The 24,433-nt window shown below is 34.1% G+C and overlaps 1 protein-coding gene and 1 long non-coding RNA gene across 2 annotated transcripts in view; one reads left to right on the top strand and one right to left on the bottom strand.

Moving 5' to 3' along the window:
* The window catches only part of LOC139529002 (uncharacterized), a 79,202-nt gene that overhangs the window by 36,008 nt on the left and 18,761 nt on the right, over positions 1-24,433 (bottom strand). The window contains exon 3 of the mRNA XM_071325240.1: positions 18,469-18,718. Within this exon, the coding sequence (XP_071181341.1) occupies positions 18,469-18,718 (250 nt within the window). The remainder of the gene's footprint in view (positions 1-18,468; positions 18,719-24,433) is intronic.
* LOC139526957 (uncharacterized) lies at positions 7,424-9,322 on the top strand. The gene is made up of 3 exons (XR_011665229.1): positions 7,424-7,810; positions 8,566-8,645; positions 9,205-9,322. It is a non-coding gene; the product is annotated as an uncharacterized lncRNA (long non-coding RNA).

Below are 24,433 nucleotides of genomic sequence, written 5' to 3'. Positions count from 1 at the left end.
TCCAGACGCATATTCCGGGATAACTGTGTTGTCATATATCTTTGTGTATATTTCGAAGTCAATATTTCCCATATGCCGCTGACAGTTCATTAATAGACACCTTATGTTTGCGGACAGTGTTAGGCCTAAATAACGGTACTTTTCTACGTAATCTAATTCCTTTTGTCCGAGTCTGAACAAAACATCTGATCTACTGGAAGATAATTTACGAACATGCATGGCATTGGTTTTTTCAATGTTCACATTAAGAAGATTTTTCTTTGTCCAGCAATGTAGAACGTTGAGTTGAGACTGCAAGCCTTCACTTGAGTCCGAAATGAGAACGACGTCATCCGCGTAAAATAAACAACTAATCATGTCGTTTCCAACCAATACCCTTGCGAAAGACCTTTGATAAGGCGCACCAGATCGTCAATGAATAACGCAAACAATGTAGGTGCGAGGTTGACTCCTTGGCGTACACCGGAATCTACTGAAAACCAGTCTGCAAACATTATTGGCGAAAGTCTAATAGCACTTTTCAAGTTTGAATAAAGACATTTTATAACTTTGAACATGTTACCGTGGATACCCGCACCTAACAGTTTGTTTGATAAGATAGTGTGGTTTACTGAATCGAATGCATTGCTGAAGTCAACAAAACAAAGATATGTGTCGAGGTTTATTAATTTTCGGTTTCTCAGTATAGTACATACAGAATAAATGTGGTCAAGGCAAGATCTAAGACGTCGGAATTCATTTTGTTCCTCGCTTAATAGTTTGTTGTTTTCCAGATACTTCATCAATCTACCATTTAGTATTTGACTGAAGACCTTTGCAACGGTTGACATCAGACTTATACATCTGTAACCTAATGAACCACGATAGTCTTTTCCGTTTTTAAGTAATGGACAGATGATACTTTGGCACCAGGCATCAGGCACTATGCCATTCGAAAAGCAGACGTTGAACAGTTCAAGTAATACATTAATCAATTTCTCACTTTTCAAAAATTCGTTAGGCAAATTATCTATACCAGTTTCTTTCCCGTTTTTCAAATTAAGTAATGCCCATTTAAGTTCTTGGAATGAGATCGACTCATTAACTTCCGTAATGCCCGTGGTGTCATCTTCTTCCTGAATATCACAATTATAAAGTTCTTGTTTGAGTTGTTGATTAAGGGTTTGCACTTGCGCTATGAACTGATTATCGACATTTACAACTTCGCTAGAGAACAGATCCAAATACTCTCCGTCGTAATGAGATACGTGCATGGCAAAGCTTATGCAACTGCAAAGCAAACCATTAACTTTTTACCTATCATAAGTGGTTCCACCAAAATGATCATGATACTTAAAATTTAACATGAAGACATAAAAAAAAAAACGTTAATGAGCAATAACTAAAGGATACATTCTTACTAATATCGACGGAAAATGAGATATGCTAGTGCTAGAGTCCTGAATGTCAATAAAGTTATCGTTCCTCTCGCCAGGTACACGCAGCAATTAAATGCAAAAAAAATCACGAATAAAAGGCGGGCAAAGTAATTCCTATTTAAATGAGATGTTCAAATATAAATACAACTAAATTTCAAATACAATTGACCTATCACCTAGTGGCTCCCCATACACTGATCTAAACACAAATGTATATATTAACATATAAGGACGCCGCCGAAAAACTCTTCTTTCCATCTCTGCAGGATGTCTGTGGGATTATGAGACACTGACCCATCAAGCATATTTACGCAGTCAATATTAGTGCGCGTTTTTCCAGGACCTAGTTTGTTAACTTCTCGCCAAAATTCTTTTGGATTTCCGCTGTTGAATGATTTTATGTTGTTTAGTCTTTGTAAATATTTTGTATTTGCGTTCTTCTTGTCAAATTGTCTTCTCTTTATTTTAAATATGTTTCTCAGTTCCGATTTCTCACGTCGATTTCCTTTAAATTAAAAAAACAAACGTTTCGGCTTTATTCACATCAGCCAGCTGATTACGTACATTATCGTTCCAATACGGCCTCATTGATTAAGGTATTGTATATAGTGCTGATTCGGTTTTCTATATTTCGGATGTTTAGTAAAGAGTCACTTACCTTTTCAAGATTTCTGACGCAACGTTCGCTGCCAAAAATATCACTTGGAATGTTCGATACATTATATTTTCGAAAGTGTTTTTTGTTACCAGAAGACACTGGAGATTGGTTTTCAGATACTGTTTGCAGTTCACTGTTGTTTTCGTATTCACAATACTTAAACTTGCAAGTAAGCACCGAGTGATCAGGGACCCTCGAGTCGGAGTACACATCAATATCGTAGTCTATAAGTAAGTCTGAGATAAGCTTTACTTCAAAATTGTTGTATTTATCACTGTCGCTGTACGGTATAATCATATAATCAACAACGAACTTTCCTTTTGTAGACACATATGTGAAATTGTCTTTCGAAGGGTCTCCACGACCGTTTAACATAAAGCAGTTTGCATCTGACAAGAAATCTAGCAAATGTTCACCAAACATATTCTTTTGCTCGTCTACGTATTGTCGTTTCGGTAAATTATCTAGCGAATCGTTAAAATCCTGCGAGTCTCCTATTCGTCCATTGAAATCGCAACAAATAAAAATAGGATTGCCTGTGTTATAAAGATACAGTTGCGAGAGTAAATGCTCGTAAAACTCTTGAGAAATGTTCCCTCTACTAGATCTCTCAGGTTGTAAATAGCATACACTGAAGTCTAAGACTAAGTTCGGATCATTTACAGATTTTAAATATATCCAAAGTATATCATCTCTACTTTTGTCGAGAATATGAACTTCAAAATATTCAAATATAGAGTTTTTAATACGGAATCCTACGCCCCCGCTTTCTCGCCAAGCCTTATTCGAAATAAAATTTCTTTTATTACCTATCCAAGTGTAACCATTCATATTTATTGTCTGGTTGTCTCTTAAATGACTTTCGCATATACCAACAATATCACAGTTAAGAATGTTTAATATATTTTCCCTTAAAATTCTCCCGTTATCATTTTTACGTCTGACATACCAGCCATTGCAATTCCAGCTACCAATAGTTAATTTTGTATCATCTCTATTTGACTGGCGTTGCTGTTAATTTTGTTTTTCAATAACCCGTCCGTTTTTAAATTAAAATAAAAAACAACAGCAGAGGGTCACCAACAGGTCTTCAATGTAGCGAGAAATTCCCGCACCCGGAGGCGTCCTTCAGCTGGCCCCTAAACAAATATATACTAGTCCAGTGATAATGAACGCCATACTAATTTCCAAATTGTACACAAGAAACTAAAATTAAAATAATACAAGACTAACAAAGGCCAGAGGCTCCTGACTCCGCAAAAATGCGGCGGGGTTAAACATGTTTGTGAGATCTCAATCCTCCCCCTATACCTCTAACCAATGTAGTAAAGTAAACGCATAACAATACGCACATTAAAATTCAGTTCAATATATGTTTTTAAAATCATCAATATCTTTCAGTTTCCTTTTATTCTTTAGCACATCAACGCGATGTTTTCCCTCTTGAAATGACACAATAACGAGTTTCGTTCTAATTAGATTGAACGTAGTGGCTGTACCATTTCGTTGACCGATCTGTTGAACATCAATTACGTTGAAATCTAATCCAATAGAATGTACGATACCGTTAACGTATGCCTTAAGGCTCTCTTGGTCGTTGTTTTCGAGTTCAATGTTTTTAAACACCAGTTTATGTTGTGAGTTGTTCTCGTTTGTAACCGATTGTAAACTGTCTGTACATATATATGTTTAAACTCTTTTAAGTCATTTTTTAGTAGCAATAAACAAAAAAACTATGTCAATTGAACATGCCTCGATACTATATTGTTATGATATTGTAATTATTGTTTAATATTTATGTTGGCCTGATTTGTGTTGTGTGGCCTGATAGTTGTTTTCAGAATAATCTTAGAACTGTGCAGTTTAGAAATCACTGGAACAATCACAGAATGATTGGAACTTTCCATTTGACTTACATAATGATTCCAGAATGATCCTAATAAAAGATGCGTTATATTAACTTCTACATTTTACTAGAAACTTCCGTTGTAACTTTCTAGGACATTCCATTCTATAGTGTTCTAGAATTTTCCGTGACAACTATTTATATACAGACACTAAAGTTAAACTCTCAGACTTAGACTTAGACACCTATAGACTTTAGTATTCACAGCATTTGGATTGACACTTTGATTCTACAAACAACATCATACTGGATTGTGACCTTAGTAGTGGACGTAATATTCAGATTGGATTTCGAGAAGATTTCCGGATACAGATAAAGATAAAAGATTGGACTCATATTTTGACAGTTAAGTTGACAGTAATATTTGTGTAATACTTCTTGCAAACTTTTGTATAATAAATATTGTTAAATTTTACTATTGATTTGTGTCTTTTGTTGGCTACAATTTAAAGGCTATTTCTGGCCGTAACAGAAATTGGGGGCTCGTCCGGGAGACTGAAAATATCTTATTCAAAATTTGTTCAGGATTTTTATTAGAACTAGCCAACAAAATTCTACAATATGGCATTTGATGCGGGTAAATGTTTGAAAACGCCAGACCTGGAGGTGTTTGATAATTTAAAGAAAGAGGAATTATTGTTGCTTGCTAAACATCTGAAATTAAATTTTAAAGTATCTATGAGAAAACAAATGATAAAAAATTTAGTAATAGACAAATTTGTTTACGCAGAAATTTTAGGTGAAGAGGCTCTTGAACTTAAGGTCGAAAATTTTAACGCCTTTAAATTAAAACAACTTGAATTAGAACATGAACTTAAATTAAACGAACTGGAAATGAAGGAGAGATTGGAAATGGATTAACAAGAAAAAGAAGATGAATTCAAATTAAAACAAGATGAACTTAAATTAAAACAAGATGAACTTGAATTAAAACCGGCAGAACATGAAATGAGGGAAAGGCTAGAGTTGGAAAAAGTGAAAATTGAAATTGGCAAAGAAGAAAATAACACTAAAGTCCAGTCGAAATCAGATTATTTTGATTCAGCAAAAAATATACGTTTGGTTCCCAAATTTTGTGAAAAAACAGTCGATAAATATTTTCCACAGTTTGAGAAAATTGCTAACAATTTGAAATGTCCAATATCGTATTGGAATACGATGCTGCAAAGTGTTTTTGAGGGAAAAGCCGCTGAAATATACTCCGCACTACTATCAGAAAAAAGTTCTGATTATGATACGGTAAAACAGGAAGTTTTGAAAGCTTATGAGCTAGTACCAGAAGCATATAGGCAGAAATTTAGATCATATAAAAAGTTTGATTCACAAACCTACGTGAAATTTGCTCGGGAAAAGGAAGATCTATTTGATAAATGGCTTACGTCAAAGAAAACAGATAACAATTTTAATAACCTAAGACAATTGATGTTATTAGAAGAGTTCAAACAATGTGTTCATTTAGACTTAAAAACACATTTAGATGACAAAACTGTTGAGTCAATACATGATGCAGCTGTTATTTCAGATAATTATACTCTTTCACATAAAAGAAGTTTCAAGGGTCAAAATTTTAACACTTCCAGTGGAAATTACAAAAATCAAAGCACTGAGCGGACTGGTAGTAAGCCTGTTGCACAGAATAAGAGTCAGTCCAGTTATAATATGTCTTGTCCAAAATTTGATACTTTGAGAAGAAGTCACTGATTTGTGCTTATTGTCAGAAAAATGTTCAACTGATGGCTGATTGTTTTAGACTCCAGAAGAAGAATAAACGAGATAATAAGCCGAAGTTCAGTGCTTGTACGACACCTTATATTACCAGACGTTGGAATGTCCTGGGAGTCAGGTTTTTAAGTCCAGTTTTTGTGATTACATGGAGGAATATAAACCCTTTATGTCTGATAGGTTTGTTTCTATTGTTGATGATACCACTCTTAAGCCTATTAAGATTTTACGGGACACTGGAGCTTCTCAGTCTTTATTGTTAGAAGGTGTGTTGCCTTTGTCCGAGAAGACTTCTGTTGGTGCCTCCGTTTTGTTACAAGGTGTAGAGTTAGGTTGTATAGATGTTTCTCTCCATCGTATTTATCTAAACCAGGACCAGTTATTGTGGGTGTTCGTCCTAATCTCCCTGTTGAGGGTGTTACATTACTGCTAAGAAATGATCTAGCTAGGAACAAAGTGGTTGTTGAACCAATTGTTACCAGTGAACCGGTGGTGGATGTTAAATCACCTGAAGATGATGCTGAATTGTATCCAGCTTGTGTTATTACCTGGGCGATGGCTAGAAAACAACAAGATGAGAATTTGCAAGAAGACCAGTTTGATTACATGGACCTATTACCATCAGGACGATATTTTTGATGAAGAAGTGGAGGCCTCCTGATGCTACCCCAGAGGAGGAATGGAGAGTGGTATACCAAGTGGTGATGCCTAAAGTTTATAGGCAAGAAATTATTGGTCTTGGCCATGACACCCCCTTGGCTGGACACTTAGGTATAAGGAAGACTTGCCTTAAGATCTTGCAGCATTTCTACTGGGCAAGACTTAGCAATGATGTTGCAGAATACTGCAAATCATGTCATATATGCCAGGTTGTTGGTAAGCCTAACCAGAAAATACCACCAGCACCACTTTTGCCTATTCCAGCTTTTGACTAACCTTTCAGCAGAGTTCTAATTGACTTCGTTGGACCTTTACCAAAGACCAAGACTGGAAATGCGTATTTATTGACAATCATGTGTACATCTACTCGCTTTCCTGAGGTTATTCCGCTCAGAAATATCAAGACACCTACTATCGTCAAAGCTTTGATCAAATTTTTCACGTTAGTAGGACTTCATGTCAGGTTTATTTCAGCAAGTCGTGTACCAGTTAGGGATTGCTCAGTACAGATCAAGTGCTTACCATCCAGAATCTCAAAGTGCCTTAGAACGTTTTCATCAAACATTGACGAACATGATTAGAACTGTTTGTCTTCAATTTGACAGAGACTGGGATGATAGAGTTCACTTTCTACTTTTTGCGGTCCGAGAGGCTGTTCAAGAGTCCCTTGGATTTAGTCCCTTTGAGTTTGTATTTGGCCAAACTGTAAGGGGACTGTTAAAACTGATTAAGGAAAAATGGCTTACTGAACATACTGACTTGAATCTTTTAGACTATGTATCTAGATTTACAGAAAAAGTGTTAACTGCTTGTCAAATTGCTCAGAAAAACTTTAAAATGTACAGAACAAGATGAACATATGGTATGATAAAGATGCCAGGGACAGAGTTTTTGAGCCTGGTGATAAGGTACTTGTATTTTTGAAAGTCCCTGGACATCCTTTACAAGCTTAGTAGTGTGGTCCTTATACAATAGACAGTAAAATTAATGATTTGAATTATATTGTAAAAACTCCAGGTCGGCGCAAACAAAATAGAGTGTGTCATATTAATATGTTAAAGGTGTAATACCACCAAATCATGATACGGCACATCCGGTTGCATACGAAAGTAGGTCTAAAAAAATATTCCCTTGAATTTGACAGTTGTAGAAAATTAACCCTGCATTTCAATGCACTTAATTTTTTCTGAGTCATAAACATGTATGTTGGGTGTCTGAAAGCATCATTCTTTGTTTATTTGATGGTCTTATAAAATATTTTGGAAAGTTAAGGTTACCTAGTTACCAAAGCAGGTAACCAGTAAATAATAGTGTAAAAATTGGGTTGTTTACTTCCGGTGCTGGTTACTTTCTTATATGCAATGAAATGTAGTGTGAAATTTTCACTGTAGCACTGGACAGGATTAAACTTTATTCATGCAAAGTATTTCTTTGGTTGAAATAAAGGTAAATACTGTACATTTTTTTTAAAAGTGCCAATTTAACAAAGACTAATAGGGGAAAATCAATGGTGGTATTACACCTATTTAGGGAAACTACACGTGCACTGGTGACCTTATTGTACTTTCATTTTTAAAAATTATTACTAAACTAGTTCATACGTTGTAAAAATGGACTATTCGGAATGGATTGAGACACAGAAAGCACGTTTGAGGGAAAATTGCCTTGAAATGGGGGTTTACAGGTGTTTGCTAAGTCAAATGGGTGGACAGACAAGGCTGTATTCAGTGTATAGTGTTAGGTTTCCTTGGGACAGAAAAAAAAGAACCTTGTATGGTCACAGATTTGCATACATGTTGCACACTGAGAAATTTGACCTATCAGAGGAATTTGATGTGTCTCATCTGTGTCATCAGAAGAGATGCATTAACCCTGAGCACTTGTCTTTCGAGCCGCCTCATATTAACCAAGACCGCCAAGTTTGTCGTGGTACACACCCAACAAGGTGTCGAAAACACAAACCCTACCAAGACTGTTTGATTTAAAATGGTAAAACAATAATGGTTTTAAAGAGAAGTCTTATTTTTCTTCATATGATATAATTTAATTTATGAAATACACTTTTGAATCAACATACATATATTACATTGCGACCTTTCTTATAGCTTGCCATGCTAATCCCCATTTTACGTGAGCCTCTGTGTCAAATTTTAAATCACCTTTACAGTTTTGTTTATACAACATGTGATTTTTCATTTCAGTGTTAACCATGAATCTGACAAGCATTCTGTTGAAAAATCTTATATGTGAATTGGTCTGCAGATGACACTTTAGCATTGAGGTATGTATCAACTAATGTCATGTTTTATTTTTGTTTTGGCCGCAAAAGTTTACAATTTGCCATTGTGCCATCTGTATTTTACACCGACAAAACATCATCTAAACACTTGCCTTGGATTTATACACATCAGAATCCAGTCTCACATACTTAAATTTTATAATTCGTACCAATTTTTTTTTTACCAGCATTCAAAGGGACATAACCCTTTTTAAAACCATTTTGATGTATTTTTTATTACTCTTTCTCCTCATTTTTTAATGTAAAATACAAGAAAGTGGACTTTTCAGGTGTAAATCTATTAGAAATATACTGCAATAAATAAATGAAATGATTTTGATATCAGTAACAATTATGATTGACTGAAAGGGAACCGTTATTTGTCATACTCGGGGAACAGACCAAAAACTCAAGTTACACATAAGGGCTTATAGAAACTTCGGTGGAGACTGTTAACATTTATAGAAACAGTTCTTTCAGCTAAAACACTTTAATTGTTGATTTGACATTACATTTCTTTCATTTTTTCTGGGAAAATAATTACATTTGCTTTATTTTTTAGGCAAAAGATATCAAATTTTGATGAAAAAAGAAGGAAGAAGGAAAATGGACCAAAACAGACCAAAACAGACCTTCAAATGAACTCTAAAAGGTGCAATAAAATTGTATATCATCTTAAAGTTGTCTTTTGTATCCTATTTAATTGTTTGAATGCTTAGATCATGAGTATATGATCAGATATTAGTCAACACTGCATTTTATAATGATACACTGAAAAAAGGATTTTTCGAAGAAATAAGACTGAAATCGCCGTAGGATATGACCTTACATCATAGTGATTTTCTCTGAAACTATAGATCTGACTGAAACAAAACTTGGCAGTTATGCTTGAAATAACTTGCAATTGGAGGGAAAAAAATTACATTAAGTTTATTTGACATTTAGGTGTTCTTTAGGTGTAATACCACCAAATCATGATACGGCACATCCGGTTGCATACGAAAGTAGGTCTAAAAAAATATTCCCTTGAATTTGACAGTTGTAGAAAATTAACCCTGCATTTCAATGCACTTAATTTTTTCTGAGTCATAAACATGTATGTTGGGTGTCTGAAAGCATCATTCTTTGTTTATTTGATGGTCTTATAAAATATTTTGGAAAGTTAAGGTTACCTAGTTACCAAAGCAGGTAACCAGTAAATAATAGTGTAAAAATTGGGTTGTTTACTTCCGGTGCTGGTTACTTTCTTATATGCAATGAAATGTAGTGTGAAATTTTCACTGTAGCACTGGACAGGATTAAACTTTATTCATGCAAAGTATTTCTTTGGTTGAAATAAAGGTAAATACTGTACATTTTTTTTAAAAGTGCCAATTTAACAAAGACTAATAGGGGAAAATCAATGGTGGTATTACACCTAAAACCATATTTTGAGCGTACCAATGAATGTGAGAGTAAACCAGTTGCCACTTTAGGCATGGTTAAATTTGAGAACAATCGTGACAAACCAGATGCAATCGAACCAACTTTTAGTTGTAAAACTATGGAAGAGACAGTTAGATTGAAAAATTCAGAAATTTTGTCAAATTTAGATTCAAAACTTGCACATCTGTCTTTTGATCGTAGAGAAGAAATAAAAGCTTTGGTATTTTCTTTTAAAAATCTTTTTCCAGATGTGCCAAACAAACTCACTGATGTTTGTCATGATGTTGATGTAGGAGATGCTTCTCCAATTAAGCAACATCCTTACCGGCTCAATCTACTCAAACTTGAAGCTATGAGAAAAGTAATTAAATATATGCTTGACGATGATATTATTGAGCCGAGTAACAGTGAATGGAGCTCTCCTTGTCTCCTTGTGCCAAAACCAGATAAAACTTTTCGTTGCGTGACTGATTTCAGAAAAGTAAATTCAGTCTCAAAATCTGATTCCTATCCGATTCCAAGGATAGACGATTGTATTGACAACATTGGTCAAGCAAACTTAGTGAGCAAATTTGATTTGTTGAAAGGTTATTGGCAAGTTCCATTGACACAGAGAGCTCGTGAAGTATCAGCTTTTGTTACACCAGATGGCTTATTTCAATATACTGTAATGCCGTTTGGCATGAAAAGTGCTCCAGCTACATTTCAAAGAATGATCAATAATGTTATAAAAGATTTAGACTGTTGTTATGCTTATATTGATGATCTAATTGTATGTAGTGATAGCTGGGAACAGCATTTCATACATTTTGTATGATACTTTTGATAGATTGCCACAATCAAATTTGATTGTTAATCTTGGTAAAACTGAATTTTGTCAGGCCACTGTTGATTATTTAGGGCATACAGTTGGCCATGGTCAAGTGAAACCTTTTATGGCTAAAGTGGAAGCTATTTTCAAATTTCCTCCTCCTACAAATAGGAAGCAACTTATGAGATATTTAGGCATGATTGGATTTTACAGGAAATTCTGTTCAAATTTTGCTACTATTGTTTCAACCATTGACTCATCTTTTACGGAAAGATTCTAAATTTATCTGGAGTGAATATTGTCAAAAAGCTTTCGAAAATAGCAAATCACTTTTAATTAATAGTCCAGTTCTGATTACTCCATACTTTGAAGAACAATTTAAACTTGCCGTTGATGCAAGCGTTATAATTGGAGCAGTTTTATATCAAGATACAGATGATAATGTTGAGAAAACTATATCATATTTTTCCAAGAAATTAGATAAACATCAGACAAATTATTCAACTATTGCAAAAAAGTTTTTGCAATATTGTCAGCACTTCGACATTTTGATGTATATTTAAATCCCATGGTATATCCTATTCTTGTTTGTACTGATCATAATCCTCTCACCTTCATACATAAAATGAGAAACAAGAATCAGAGGTTAACTAGGTGGAGTTTGTTGTTACAAAAATGTGATGTAATTTTAAAACATATTAAGGGTAAAGATAATGTAATAGGAGATGCTTTATCTAGATCTTATTAAAACACTATGTAATTTTGTTCATATTATTCATGATAAGTTTTTGTTACACTAAAACTTCTTTTAAGGGGGGAGGTGTTATGATATTGTAATTATTGTATTTATTTATGTTGGCCTGATTTGTGTTGTGTGGCCTGATAGTTGTTTTCAGAATAATCTTAGAACTGTGCAGTTTAGAAATCACTGGAACAATCACAGAATGATTGGAACTTTCCATTTGACTTACATAATGATTCAAGAATAATCCTAATAAAAGATGCGTTATATTAACTTCTACATTTTACTAGAAACTTCCGTTGTAACTTTCTAGGACATTCCATTCTAGGGTGTTCTAGAATTTTCCGTGACAACCATATATATATACAGACACTAAAGTTAAACTCTCAGACTTAGACTTACACACCTATAGACTTTAGTATTCACAGCATTTGGATTGACACTTTAATTCTACCAACAAAATCATACTGGATTGTGACCTTAGTAGTGAACGGAATATTCAGATTGGATTCCGAGAAGATTTCCGGATACAAACAAAGATAAAAGATTGGACTCATATTTTGACAGTTAAGTTGACAGTAATAATTGTGTAATACTTCTTGCAAACTTTTGTATAATAAATATTGTTAAATTTTACTAGTTTTAAAAGATTTGTGTCTTTTGTTGGCTACAATTTTAAGGCGATTTCTGGCCGTAACAATATCTGCCCTTGAATTTTTACTAGATAACATTTTTGTTCGCTTTGGAGATTCCGTATATCGTCAGCTTATCGGAATTCCAATGGGGACTAACTGTGCACCACTTATTGCAGACCTGTTTTTGTATTGCTATGAGTTACAATTTATGACAAAAATCAGCAAAAAGACCCATAGAAACAACAGCTGATAAACAAATTTAATAATACTTTTAGATATTTGGATGATATTTTGGCTCTCATTAATGACGACCTCAGTATGTATACTAAAGAAATTTATCTTGTTGAACTGACTTTAAATAAAGCCAATACTAACAATGAGCACTACCCTTTCCTCAATCTTGATATCTATATCATTAACGGAAAGCTTAATACTAAAATGTATGATGAAAGAGATGATTTTTCATTTCCTATCGTTAATTATCCATTTTTAGATGGTGACGTTTCCTTGTCACCATCTTACGGTGTTTATATATCTGAACTTATACGATTCGCTCGTGTATGTAACAACGTTTTAGATTTCAACTAGAGAAATTTATGTATTACTGAAAAATTATTAAAGCAGGGTTTTCGATATCACAATTTTATTAATTTAATCATCGGTATAAGTACATCGTTCGTAAATCTAGCTCAACATGCAGACTTCTTATACGTTCAGGTACTTCACATCCAATTTTGTATGGAAATATTGTTTATAAAGCACAAAAATGTCAATATTCACCTCAGAAGCTAACAAAACATTTAAATAGACTTATTAAGAAGGGATATAGTTACGATACTGTTGTCAGGTCATACAAGATTGCATATTTTGGCGTTATTATTGATTCACTTATAGGGTCTTTGCATCGGAACTAAACCATTAATTTAAAAACAAGTTGTTGGCATGACACGGGGTATGTTCTTCTTATATATGTTATGATGATATGATACTTAACCCCTAACGGGAAGGATTGTGCCTGATATTCATATGATGAAGACATAATCTTTCAATCAGTTTCATTGAAGTCTGGAGCTGTCATATCAGTTAACTGCTAGTAGTCTGTTGTTATTTATGTATTATTGTCATTTTTTTTTTGTCGGTTACATCTGATGACATCAGACTCGGACTTATCTTGAACTGAACTTTAATGTGCGAATTGTTATGCGTTTACTTTACTACATTGGCTAGAGGTATAGGAGGAGGGTTGAGATCTCATCAACCTGTTTAACCCCGAGTCCCAAGTCAGGAGCCTCTGGCCTTTGTCAGTTTTGTATTATTTTTAATTTTAGTTTCTTGTGTACAATTTGGAGTTTAGTATGGCGTTCATTTTCAATGAACTAGTATATATATATATGTTTAGGTTTATTTAATTATTCAAATTCATTATCTATAATACCATTCTTGTATTTTTCTGCAATTTGGCAATTTTACGAATTAAAGGATCAAATAAAAGATACACTTATAGAATATTCATTGAAGACAAGTTTCAGTACAATTGTATTACAATTGTATGACAATTATTCTAGTCAAGAAAGGTTGTTTTCCATTGGCAACTGAATACTGTTTTTTTCAATATTGTTTTATTTACTTTCTAAAAAGCATTTCTATGAAGAAAAAAAAATATGAAAGAATTCCCTTTACTCACTCAAATGAAATATCAGCTACCTACTCCTCTCAGAAAATAAAATTCTACTGGATTGATCGAAGTAGATGACTTGAATAATAAATAAACTGATATCACAGAGATATATGTCTCGCCTTTTAGTAATTTTGATTATGTAAGTGTTGAAATCAAAAAAGCAATACTCTAACATCTTACACAAGTTATGCAAATATTCAACGTCAAAATGTAAATGAGATGTGCCAATGCTAATACTTCCAGATTATTACATGGCATTTTTCATATCGCATGTATTATCAGCCCTAGGTCTAATATCAGCCCAAGAGCCATAGATGAAGTATATGGTTCCTTTGCCTTGATCTAAGTCAGCTGCAATGAAACCTGGCGGTGATTTTCCATCTAACTACATTGAACTGCTTTCAGTTCATTTGGTAGTTCCAAAATGTTTGTCAACGAAGTAAATAATTCTAGGTTCAACCCATAAAACAGGCATATAAACTGTGAGCGAATTCCATCTGCCATTTTGTTTTTCCAGAATACTTATGTACTATTACACGAAGTTATAAATATATAGTTGCATGTATAACAGATTAACCCACTCTAGCTGTCCAATCCTTCAATTGTACAGATATAATACCATTTAGTTTTGTTTCCTACTCGAATTTCTGGAACCACAAATCATGCATAGAATTACGGTCTTCAGAAATACTGTGAAACTATTTACTCGTGTAGGGGTATTAACCATATGTGGATACTAAAAATCTCTACAGAACTTCTGGATAATAGTAAATCTCGATCTTTATCTGAAACTAGTTAAATCAAAACGTTTGATTTATCAACCCTGTATACAACCATTCCCCATGTGAAATTGGAAATCTTCTTAAAGAAAAAATCCTCATTGCTTTTCAAGATTAAAATTGAAGCATACGCTATACATTTAATACTTTCAGATACCATACGGCATATTTTGTTATCAGTGAACAAATATGTTGACATGCTACACAGAGGAACAAGTGATCTGAATTCTGGAGTTTCTTATTGACAACATATTTGGTAGTACAGAGCTTCTAGTTCCTACTAAGAATTTTCGTCACCAGTGTCTGAGCAGAAAGTTAATGAACCAAAGATATGCCAAAGAGTGTCTCGTATCAACTTCTCAAATAATACACAATTTTCTTGAAGTATAGATTCTAGGTCCTGACGTTGTTTATCACCTTAATAATGTGTTGTATTCTTTTATTTGTCTGTTTAAAATTACTTTTCCTGTTTAGACTATTTTTGGTAACTCTGTACATTCTGTACATTCTGTCATTGTATAATTGTTCTATGATAATTGTATTCTTGTCTTTTATTTTTGCTTATGTGCATTTCTATATGCCTGTTTGTGTTTCTTCAATACATATGACGTGACTCTGTATTTATACATCCCGTCAATGTTCTATCATAATTTTTGAATTTTTGATGTTTATTTTAGCTTATGTGCAAGACTAAGGTCTAAATGTCTTTTGTGTTTCTTTAATACATATGACGTGTCTCTGTACTTATACATCCCTTTATTATGCTATTGTGATTTTTTATATTATCTTTCATTTTTGCTAATGTGCCTTGCCTTTTTGTCTTTTGGGGATTTTTTGTTAATATTTGTTTGTTTGCATAGTGATTATACCTTTTATGTCTGTTTGTTTTGTTTACTCATCGTTGTCAATATAATGGTAGTTGATTCGACTGTCAATTGACCGATTTAGCTATCTATAAAACCAGGTTTCTAGAAAAGAAAACGCCTGTCCCAAATACGGAATATGACAGTTGTTATCTATTCGTTTGGTGCTTGAGCTTTTAATTTTGCCATTTGATTAGGGACATTCCGTATTTTCTTCGGAGTTCATTCTTGTGATTTTACTTTTTTTTTTACAGAGTATGATCTAGAACAGAGATCAAACGTACAATGGTAATGCTGTAAATGTTTCCAACTTCACTTTCCACAACTATGAGCTCAACACCGTTAATTATCAAAACTTCTAACCCACAACAGTACATTCGAGTCCATCACATCAAAGGCTTTCCGTTCTCTTAGAGCCAACAACCCAAACTACTCTTCAACAGAAAGCAGTAAGAAAAACACAGAACCATCAGCAGTAATACATTCAACGTACCAACAACACGGAATCTTAGAATGCTACACTGAATTGTAGAAGCATAAAGACCATAATGTACTTCTGAATTTGCAGCAGCAGAAAACTATGTCAATACAAACATCATCTGCGGCACAGAACATAAGCGCAATAGAGAGAAACCAGGACAAAACCATACACAAGATGCAATAAAATCTAGTGAGATTAGCCCGGAAAACTATGTATATTACAGAAACGACCAGGTACATTAGGCGAAGGAGTTTTTTTTATCGTTGTAAATAATGACATTGTAGCAGAAAAATATTAATGAACTTGTAACAAAATGCGAGATTGAGTGGTAAAAGTACAAACGAAAGACTAAAAGGAATGCACGATAGGCTCATTCTACATGTCACAAAGAAATATAGATTAAACACTTCACAAATCACTGGCCTAGGTGTATTAATGGCCATTTAGTGAATGACAGAAAAAGGAAGGCAATACTACTGATACAACATTTCAAATCAGTATTCACAAGAGACAGCAACAAAAGACTGCCTATACCATCAAAATACATAGAGAGCTCAATACCATCCTCGAAATAAAACATGAAGATGTTGAAAAACTGCTCCGACAAGTTAATTGTTCAAAAAGCTTCAAACCAGAATCTTCAAGGATTGCCCCAAACAACTATAGAACAAGGACTTATAATAACAATATTCCAAAAACGATAGATCCTGGATCACTATCAATAATCTGGCTTATCTCTTACATCTAAAACGACTTCATGAAAAAGCTTAATACGGAACCTCACTCGGTCCTGTTCTCTTCTGTCGTATCTTTTTGTAGACGGTTCGAGTTGTCTTGCACCCATATCAACGACATGTATTACAATCATCCGTAACATTTTTTGCTGATGGTAGTCTGATATACAGAAACCTAAAAACTTGACTACACTCTGCTACAAAAAGTCTGGTTAGCGCAGAAAAATAAGCCAAAACCAGGATATGCGCTTTTATGCAAATAAATGTTACATTCTGAGCATTACGAATAAAAGACAGAAATTCTACACCCGTGATGTACACATGCTCCACCAATTTCAACACAATCCGTATCTGGTTGACCTGGACTTGAAGGACCTCAAATTAGAAGATCCTAGGTCTATCCTATATACGGTTTATTAGTTGTAACAACATAAGGCTAATCAGAAAATGTACCCTTTCACCCGAAGTATATGGGTTGCGACACATAGTAAATTATATTTAATATTAAAAAACAAATGTGGATACCTTTTACGCGTATGGTGTATGAAATTCTAAGCCTGGTACCTTGATAACTTTTTTACGTTTTTTATGAAAATTCAGAATCAAAATTTAAAACCTGGTCTTGACCTTTAACCGGTTTACGTTTTCGTATTTGTGGATCCTATGTCTCTTTTACTTATGGTTTATCAGTAGCAAATATATATCACTCATGTTTGTACATATGGTGACATAATTTACATATGGAGTCTCAGGATCGCTTTGGAAAAAATATTTTTTAACATCCCGGAGACACAAAGAGCATTGTGGAAACATATTTCTTTGGTTTATTTTAATATTGTGAAGAAGTAAAGATAACAAGTAAACAGCTTTCGGGGTGATAACTCTTATTAGCAAGAGTGTTCGGTTTAACGGTGTAAGTGTGAAAAGCATATAAACCGTTGATGTCATATACCAAATATCTAAGCGACATCTTGCGTATCAAAATCTACTTGTCCTATTGTTTCTTCTGGTTTCAGAATATTTATCAACAAGGTAACGGTATCTTCCAATGAACTTTATTTTAGAAAAATTACCAGACGTTCTTTGACATAACATTTGCTCATAAACTTTCTGCGGAGACACTTTGACTTTTTATAAAGTCTGAGTAGCAGTTTCAAGCTATTGAATGCCGAATTAGCTGGAAAATGTATATTCTATATGCAGGTGAAATTAGTATAAGATTTGGGAAATTTAATAATTTCGAAAATAAAATCGTCTTGTTTGTCATAGACACTGGTACTGAGATAACCGTTTATGTCAAGATCGAGGCATAATTCTCAAAAATGAGACAATATTTATTGATTTTGCACCATTGAGTTAGCACCATAGGGAGTAAGATTTGATGAATCTCCCATAAAAGCCGTTTTAAAAGTAGTATATAATAGCAAAATTAGCGACTATGCGAATGAGACAACTCTCCATCAAAGTCATAAACGTAAACCATTATAGGTCAAGGTACGGTCTTATGTTCTTGAGTTTTAAATGAATATTTATGATGATGTCATAGAACTCTTATTATTTATAAAAAGGGTCATCTTTTGGAATATTAGAAATATACAGATTTTGGAAATATATCCCCTTGTATAACCTCTAAGTTATTGCTTCACATCTCATATATCTGAGTATTATATACACGTACCTCCCACGTTCGGTTGTATTTCAACTTTTGAACGTTTTGTCGGTAAAGTACTTTGTAACTTCTCCACTTTTTTTTTGAATTTTTCCAAATTGTCAGTCTGCGAACTCTCAATTTTTTTTCCTAATTCTTTGATGTCTTTCATTGACTGTTGAATTTCCAGCATGTCTCCCTGATGTGACTGATCTAAAACTTTCACTTTCAACTCTTGGCACTCTTGATGTATTGCAGGACCACCCAATCGACTTAAAGCCTACAAATATATATTTGAAAAAAGATAAACAGTTGTTTAACATTCATCTGTGACAATAAAAGTACAACCACCCTTTAATAGTACCTGTGTTTTTCCTTTTGTTTATGGGATTCTTCAAATTTTGAGTAACAATGCCTTATATTACTAGGTTTCATATGTTCATTGTCATAGAACTCATTTCTATTGTTCAGCTACTGCTGAAACACTTATTGGTTTTTTTGGTATGTGCATTTCTCACTTATCATGGGTAATAGGTTAAACATATTATGTTGTGCTGTAACACCACTGTCCGATGTTAGGGGAAGGTTGAGAGCTTTCATACATGTTTAAACCCGCAACTTTAAGTCAGGCGCCTCTTGTTCATTGGTTGTCGTCAGTTTTTGTCTGTATTATTTGCTAATTTTCCTAAATTATTTTCTTATTGTCAATTTAGAGGTCTAAAATTAAAATGTAAAAATGCTTTATTTCTTTTATGAATTTCACATCCACAAAATCAAAAAAAAGTACATCTAAAGTCACTTGAGCATAAAATAAAGGGGAATCACAATGTACTGCATATCTATGTCGTGCTCAATGAAAATTGTAAGGAAAAAAATACATGTAGGATCAAGATGTTGAAAATTGACAATAATAGTGTATTGACTTGACATATTAACGATACAAGGATGATACTTAGTGTAACGTGTAACCTGGCGATAAATGGATCCGTATCTGAATAAATCAGGATTTCAAGTGTTAAACTCAATTTTTCACCACAATTGTCCTATTCAAAACAATCAACACATCAATAAATGGATTCACAACGAAAAATATATACACAGCACATTGCACATAAATCAAAATGCAAGGTAAAGTACCTCATTGACTATGCATAAACACAATGTTTCATAACAGAACATATATACACAATGTCACTATGCAATCACTATGCAACATGTATCAGACCGATTTATCCACAATGTCACTAACAGATTACTATGCAAGAGGGACAAAATATACCAAAGGGACAGTCAAACTCATAAATCTAAAATAAACTGACAACGCCATGGCTAAAAAAAAAAGACAAACAAACAATAGTACACATGACACAACATAGAAAACTAAAGAATAAACAGGTGCTCCGGAAGGGTAAGCAGATCCTGCTCCACATGTGGCATCTGTCGTGTTGCTTATGTGATAACAAATTCGGTAAATAGTCTAATTCGGTAGGTCACATTCATGAAAGGGACGGGGATTGTAGTTGCGACGTAAGGAACATATCCGATACCATCTGTGAAACGGTTATTCCGTAACAGTCAACCAACTCGTGATGACGTCCGTAAAATTTACGAAGGGATGATTTCAACTTCACCATTTGGAACTCTTGGTTTAAAAGCTTCCTTGTAAGAAGCAACCCTCTATCAAGAAAATCTTTATAGGAAATGCAAGCACGGGAATATCGTTTCAATTGGGAGATATATACCCCGTATGCAGGTGCTGCTGGAATGTTGCTAACTAGAAATGGAAAATTCACAATTAGAAAGCTGAAATCATCTCTTTTGTCGTAAAGTTTTGTTTTCAACCGACCCACATTGTCAATTTCTAGATGCAAGTTAAGATATGAGGCCGACATTACTGTATCTGTAGTATCCTTTATCTGTAGTTCGATGGGATATATGCATAAACACAATGTTTCATAACAGAACATATATACACAATGTTACTATGCAATCACTATGCAACATGCATACGGCCCTTTATTACACAATGTCACCAACAGATTACTTTGCAACATGCATCAAGTAAGTATCACACAAAACGTATGAACACATAATCACATATATATACAACTTCGATCTACAACGTCCACCAATATGTAGTATCACATTGTTAGTCTGCAACTAACCACAATAACACAATGACACAATTACACATGCACAAATCCGTCAATGCACAAGGAATATATATATATAAACACAGCTCAACTCACGCACTAACTATCTCTTTTAGTTCCTACACAATGAATATTATCCAAACTGGTAAGGTTTAACACAGTGCACTTTCACTAATACATTTCCACAATATAACAACTTGCAACACCAGCAAGTATACACCTTGTATTCTCGCTAATACAATAACAAACTTATAATATATATAAGTTTCACTTCATACATTGTATCACAATCACTATTGCAATATCCACATATAAATCCGAACACTATTTATATATATCCTTTGGAATTACTAAATTCACGCTACTTACCAGTTGGAAAATAATCCTGATGGTATCACTTCAACGGTCCACATATAACTGACAAAGTTTCATATATAGAAGTGTTTAGCGACCTTGATTGGCTTTTCAGCCCTCGCACGGTCGGCTCGGTGCCCGAAGGCGTTTGGTGAGCTTTAAAATATTTTGATGCCGTGGGTCAGGAACAAGTAGTGGAGGTCGCAATATGTAGGCCGCCATCTTGGTTTTGGTGAGTAGATTTTTCTTTGTTTACAATTTTGATGTTATTTCTTCACTAACGGCTGCTTTCAGGGCCAGTTTGGTCAGCTTGGCAGCCCTCTAGCCTCGATGATGGAGTACTGGTAGACGAATCGTGGACGTAGTTCTAAAGATGACAGGAAGCGTTATCAGGACCAAAGCCGTGAGGCAGTGAAATGAAGGTCGTATCATCCAACAGCCTAGGATACAGCCCTCGGACGTTAATCGGCATAACACTCCCCATGATACAATGGTTTTGGAGTGCATGTTAACGCATGTACGCCAACTACTACGTCTATATGTACGGCATGGATAGGTTTCTGTCATCTTAAGTAGTATGTCGTTGATCATCTAACTGTAAATCCTCATCGAAGATAGCGGGTAAAGGAGAGCTGGCCCAGCACGTCCGTTCAGCTGTAATGACTGAGACGTGACTGGTATGGATTGAAAAATTAATACTAAGGGACAAAGTTTCTCTGTCTTGAGCTGGCTAATATACTACCATATGGAACGGTCCATTATACGTGAAGGGGTGAAAATCAAGATTATACCAAATGTAGGGGTGTTGTAAGTAATACATGGTGCTTCAACTATGGAGAAACTTATATTCATATAGAAACACAATTAATAGGGAAAGACAAATGGTGTTTCACATAAAAATAAATGAACTATGATCAATTTCCGTTACACTACCCACGCCTCAAAAATCATGCGTCCTCGCATGACTCTTTGAATACATCTAACATGCTGATAAATCATCTATCAAAGTGGTCATATTTCCTACCCAAACTCTACCATAGTGCATGCACTATTTCCATTGGACATATATTCTGACCACAACGTCAGGCACCATTATATCCGACAATAATGTCAAGCTACCCTTTTGTCCATCAGGTCTAAACTGATGACATTACAAGGCACAACCCGTAGATAAAAAGTCTACTTATATGTCCAAATTCCAGTCAGCTATATGAAACATATTGAACTTTCTTCTTATGCACAAGCACTATTCCTAGTATTTCTCTTTTTGTCCGAATAAAACTTCCTACTTCAAAATATTCCTGTCACTAATATTAACCTTTTCTATTAGCGTGTGTAATTTTGAGCGTCACTGCCAAAGAATAAATTTAAAAGGTCTCTTAACAAATTTTGCCTCTGCAGCGGCCCCAAAGAGCCTACTTTTAACGACATCTGCAGTAGGGGTCATTTACATGCACAGGGCGTGAAATTTTCCTGTACATGGGGCCTCGGATTTAACATCCCCATCCGATGGACTCACATTTAACTCTATGTACACTATATACAATACACAACTGTTTATATACAAATATGATACATCTTATCATCTACTCTACAATTTTCAATTTGCCCAGTTGTATGTCTAAAAAGCAGAGTATCTTTGTCAAGAAAATGTTCACTTTGAACAGACATGTTTTCAGAAAAGTGCTCCTATGTCCCTAAACTAAACAGAATTTCTGGTTACTTAACTTTTATCGTTACTGAAATCAGCACAAAGTGTATCTCTAGAATCATTTACACTTTTCAACGTAGATAAATTTATATGATCAAGATTCAGCGGTGCATGCCTTAATCTGTGTTTAATTCTAATTTTTCAATTTCACTTGTTAAAACTGCAATTTCCGAATCAAACAGATTTTCTGTCTTTTCATTTTCAACTAACTTAATGTTCCTTCTCACTTAAAAAGAAATGTACTATACTTGGACAACTCAAGCATCAAACAAATAACTTTGAAATATTACAACTGGTAAAATCATACATGAAATTACAGTAACGAACTAAACACATGAAATTCCACCGCTGCCACCAAATTTGTAACGTGTAACCGGGCGAACAATGGATCCGTATCTGATTAAATCAGGATTTCAACTGTTAAACTCAATTTTTCACCACAACCAGATGTCCTATTCAAAACAATCAACACATCAATAAATGGATTCACAACGAAAAATAAATACACAGTACAATGCACATAAATCAAAATGCAAGGTAAAGTACCTCATTCACTATGCATAAAAACAAAGTTTCATAACAGAATATATACACACAATGTCACTATGCAATCACAATGCAACATGTATCAGACCGATTTATCCACAATGTCACTAACAGATTACTATGCAACATGCATAGGGCCCTTTATTACACAATGTCACCAACAGATTACTTTGCAACATGCATCAAGTAAGTATAACACAAAACTTATGAACACAAAATTACATATATACAACGTTGATTTACAACGTTCACCAATATGTAGTATCACCTTGTTAGTCTGCAACTAACCACAATAACACAATGACACAATAACACTTGCACAAATCCTTAATTACTAAATTCACTCTACTTACCAGTTGGAAAATAATCCCTGATGTTATCACTTCACATATAACTGACAAAGATTCTCTGTCTTGAGCTGGCTTAATTACTACCATATGGAACCATATGTAACGGACCATTATACGTGAAGGGGTGAAAATCAAGACTATACCAAATTTAGGGGTGTTTTAAGTAATACATGGTGCTCCAACTATGGAGAAACTTATATACATATAGAAACATAATTAATAGGGAAAGACAACTGGTGTTTCACATAGAAATAAATGAACTATGACCAATTTCCTTTACATTAAAAACGCGGAAATGCCAAGCTTTTTCTTTATAATTTACAATTTCATTATACTGCAATATGGAAAAACACATTTTCAATTGTTGTTTATTGTGTTTTTGTTTTTGAGTTAAAAATTGGAAAAAAAAGAAAACATTGTCAACCGCGACGAAGCCAAAAGTAAAATCACAAAAATACTGAACTTAGAGGAAGATCAATTGGGAAAGTCCATAATCACATGGCAAAATCAAATAACAAAACGCATCAAAAACGAATGGACAAGAACTGTCATATTCCTGACTTGGTACAGGCAATTTCAAATGTAGAAAATGGTGGATTAAACCTGGTTCTATAGCGCTAACCCTCTCACTTTAATGACAGTCTCATCAATTTCCGATATTTTTACATTGATGCGTTAAATAAACAGACACAATAAATATAATAGTCAAAATATGGGTACATCAGTCATCATCGTTTAACAATTTTAAAAGGAACAATTTAACAGAACACAAAAACATCTACTATCTACGAACACATTTATTGATTTGAGTGTCTGACGTCAGAAAATTTTATACGTCACATAAATTTGTCGTTCAATGTGCGTACAAACAATTTTAAAAT

Source organism: Mytilus edulis, chromosome 6 (assembly GCF_963676685.1).
Source record: "Mytilus edulis chromosome 6, xbMytEdul2.2, whole genome shotgun sequence".
In the NCBI taxonomy this organism is placed as follows: domain Eukaryota; kingdom Metazoa; phylum Mollusca; class Bivalvia; order Mytilida; family Mytilidae; genus Mytilus; species Mytilus edulis.
The sequence above is the reverse complement of the archived record's forward strand: the minus strand, read 5'-3'. Positions and strand labels throughout refer to the sequence as shown.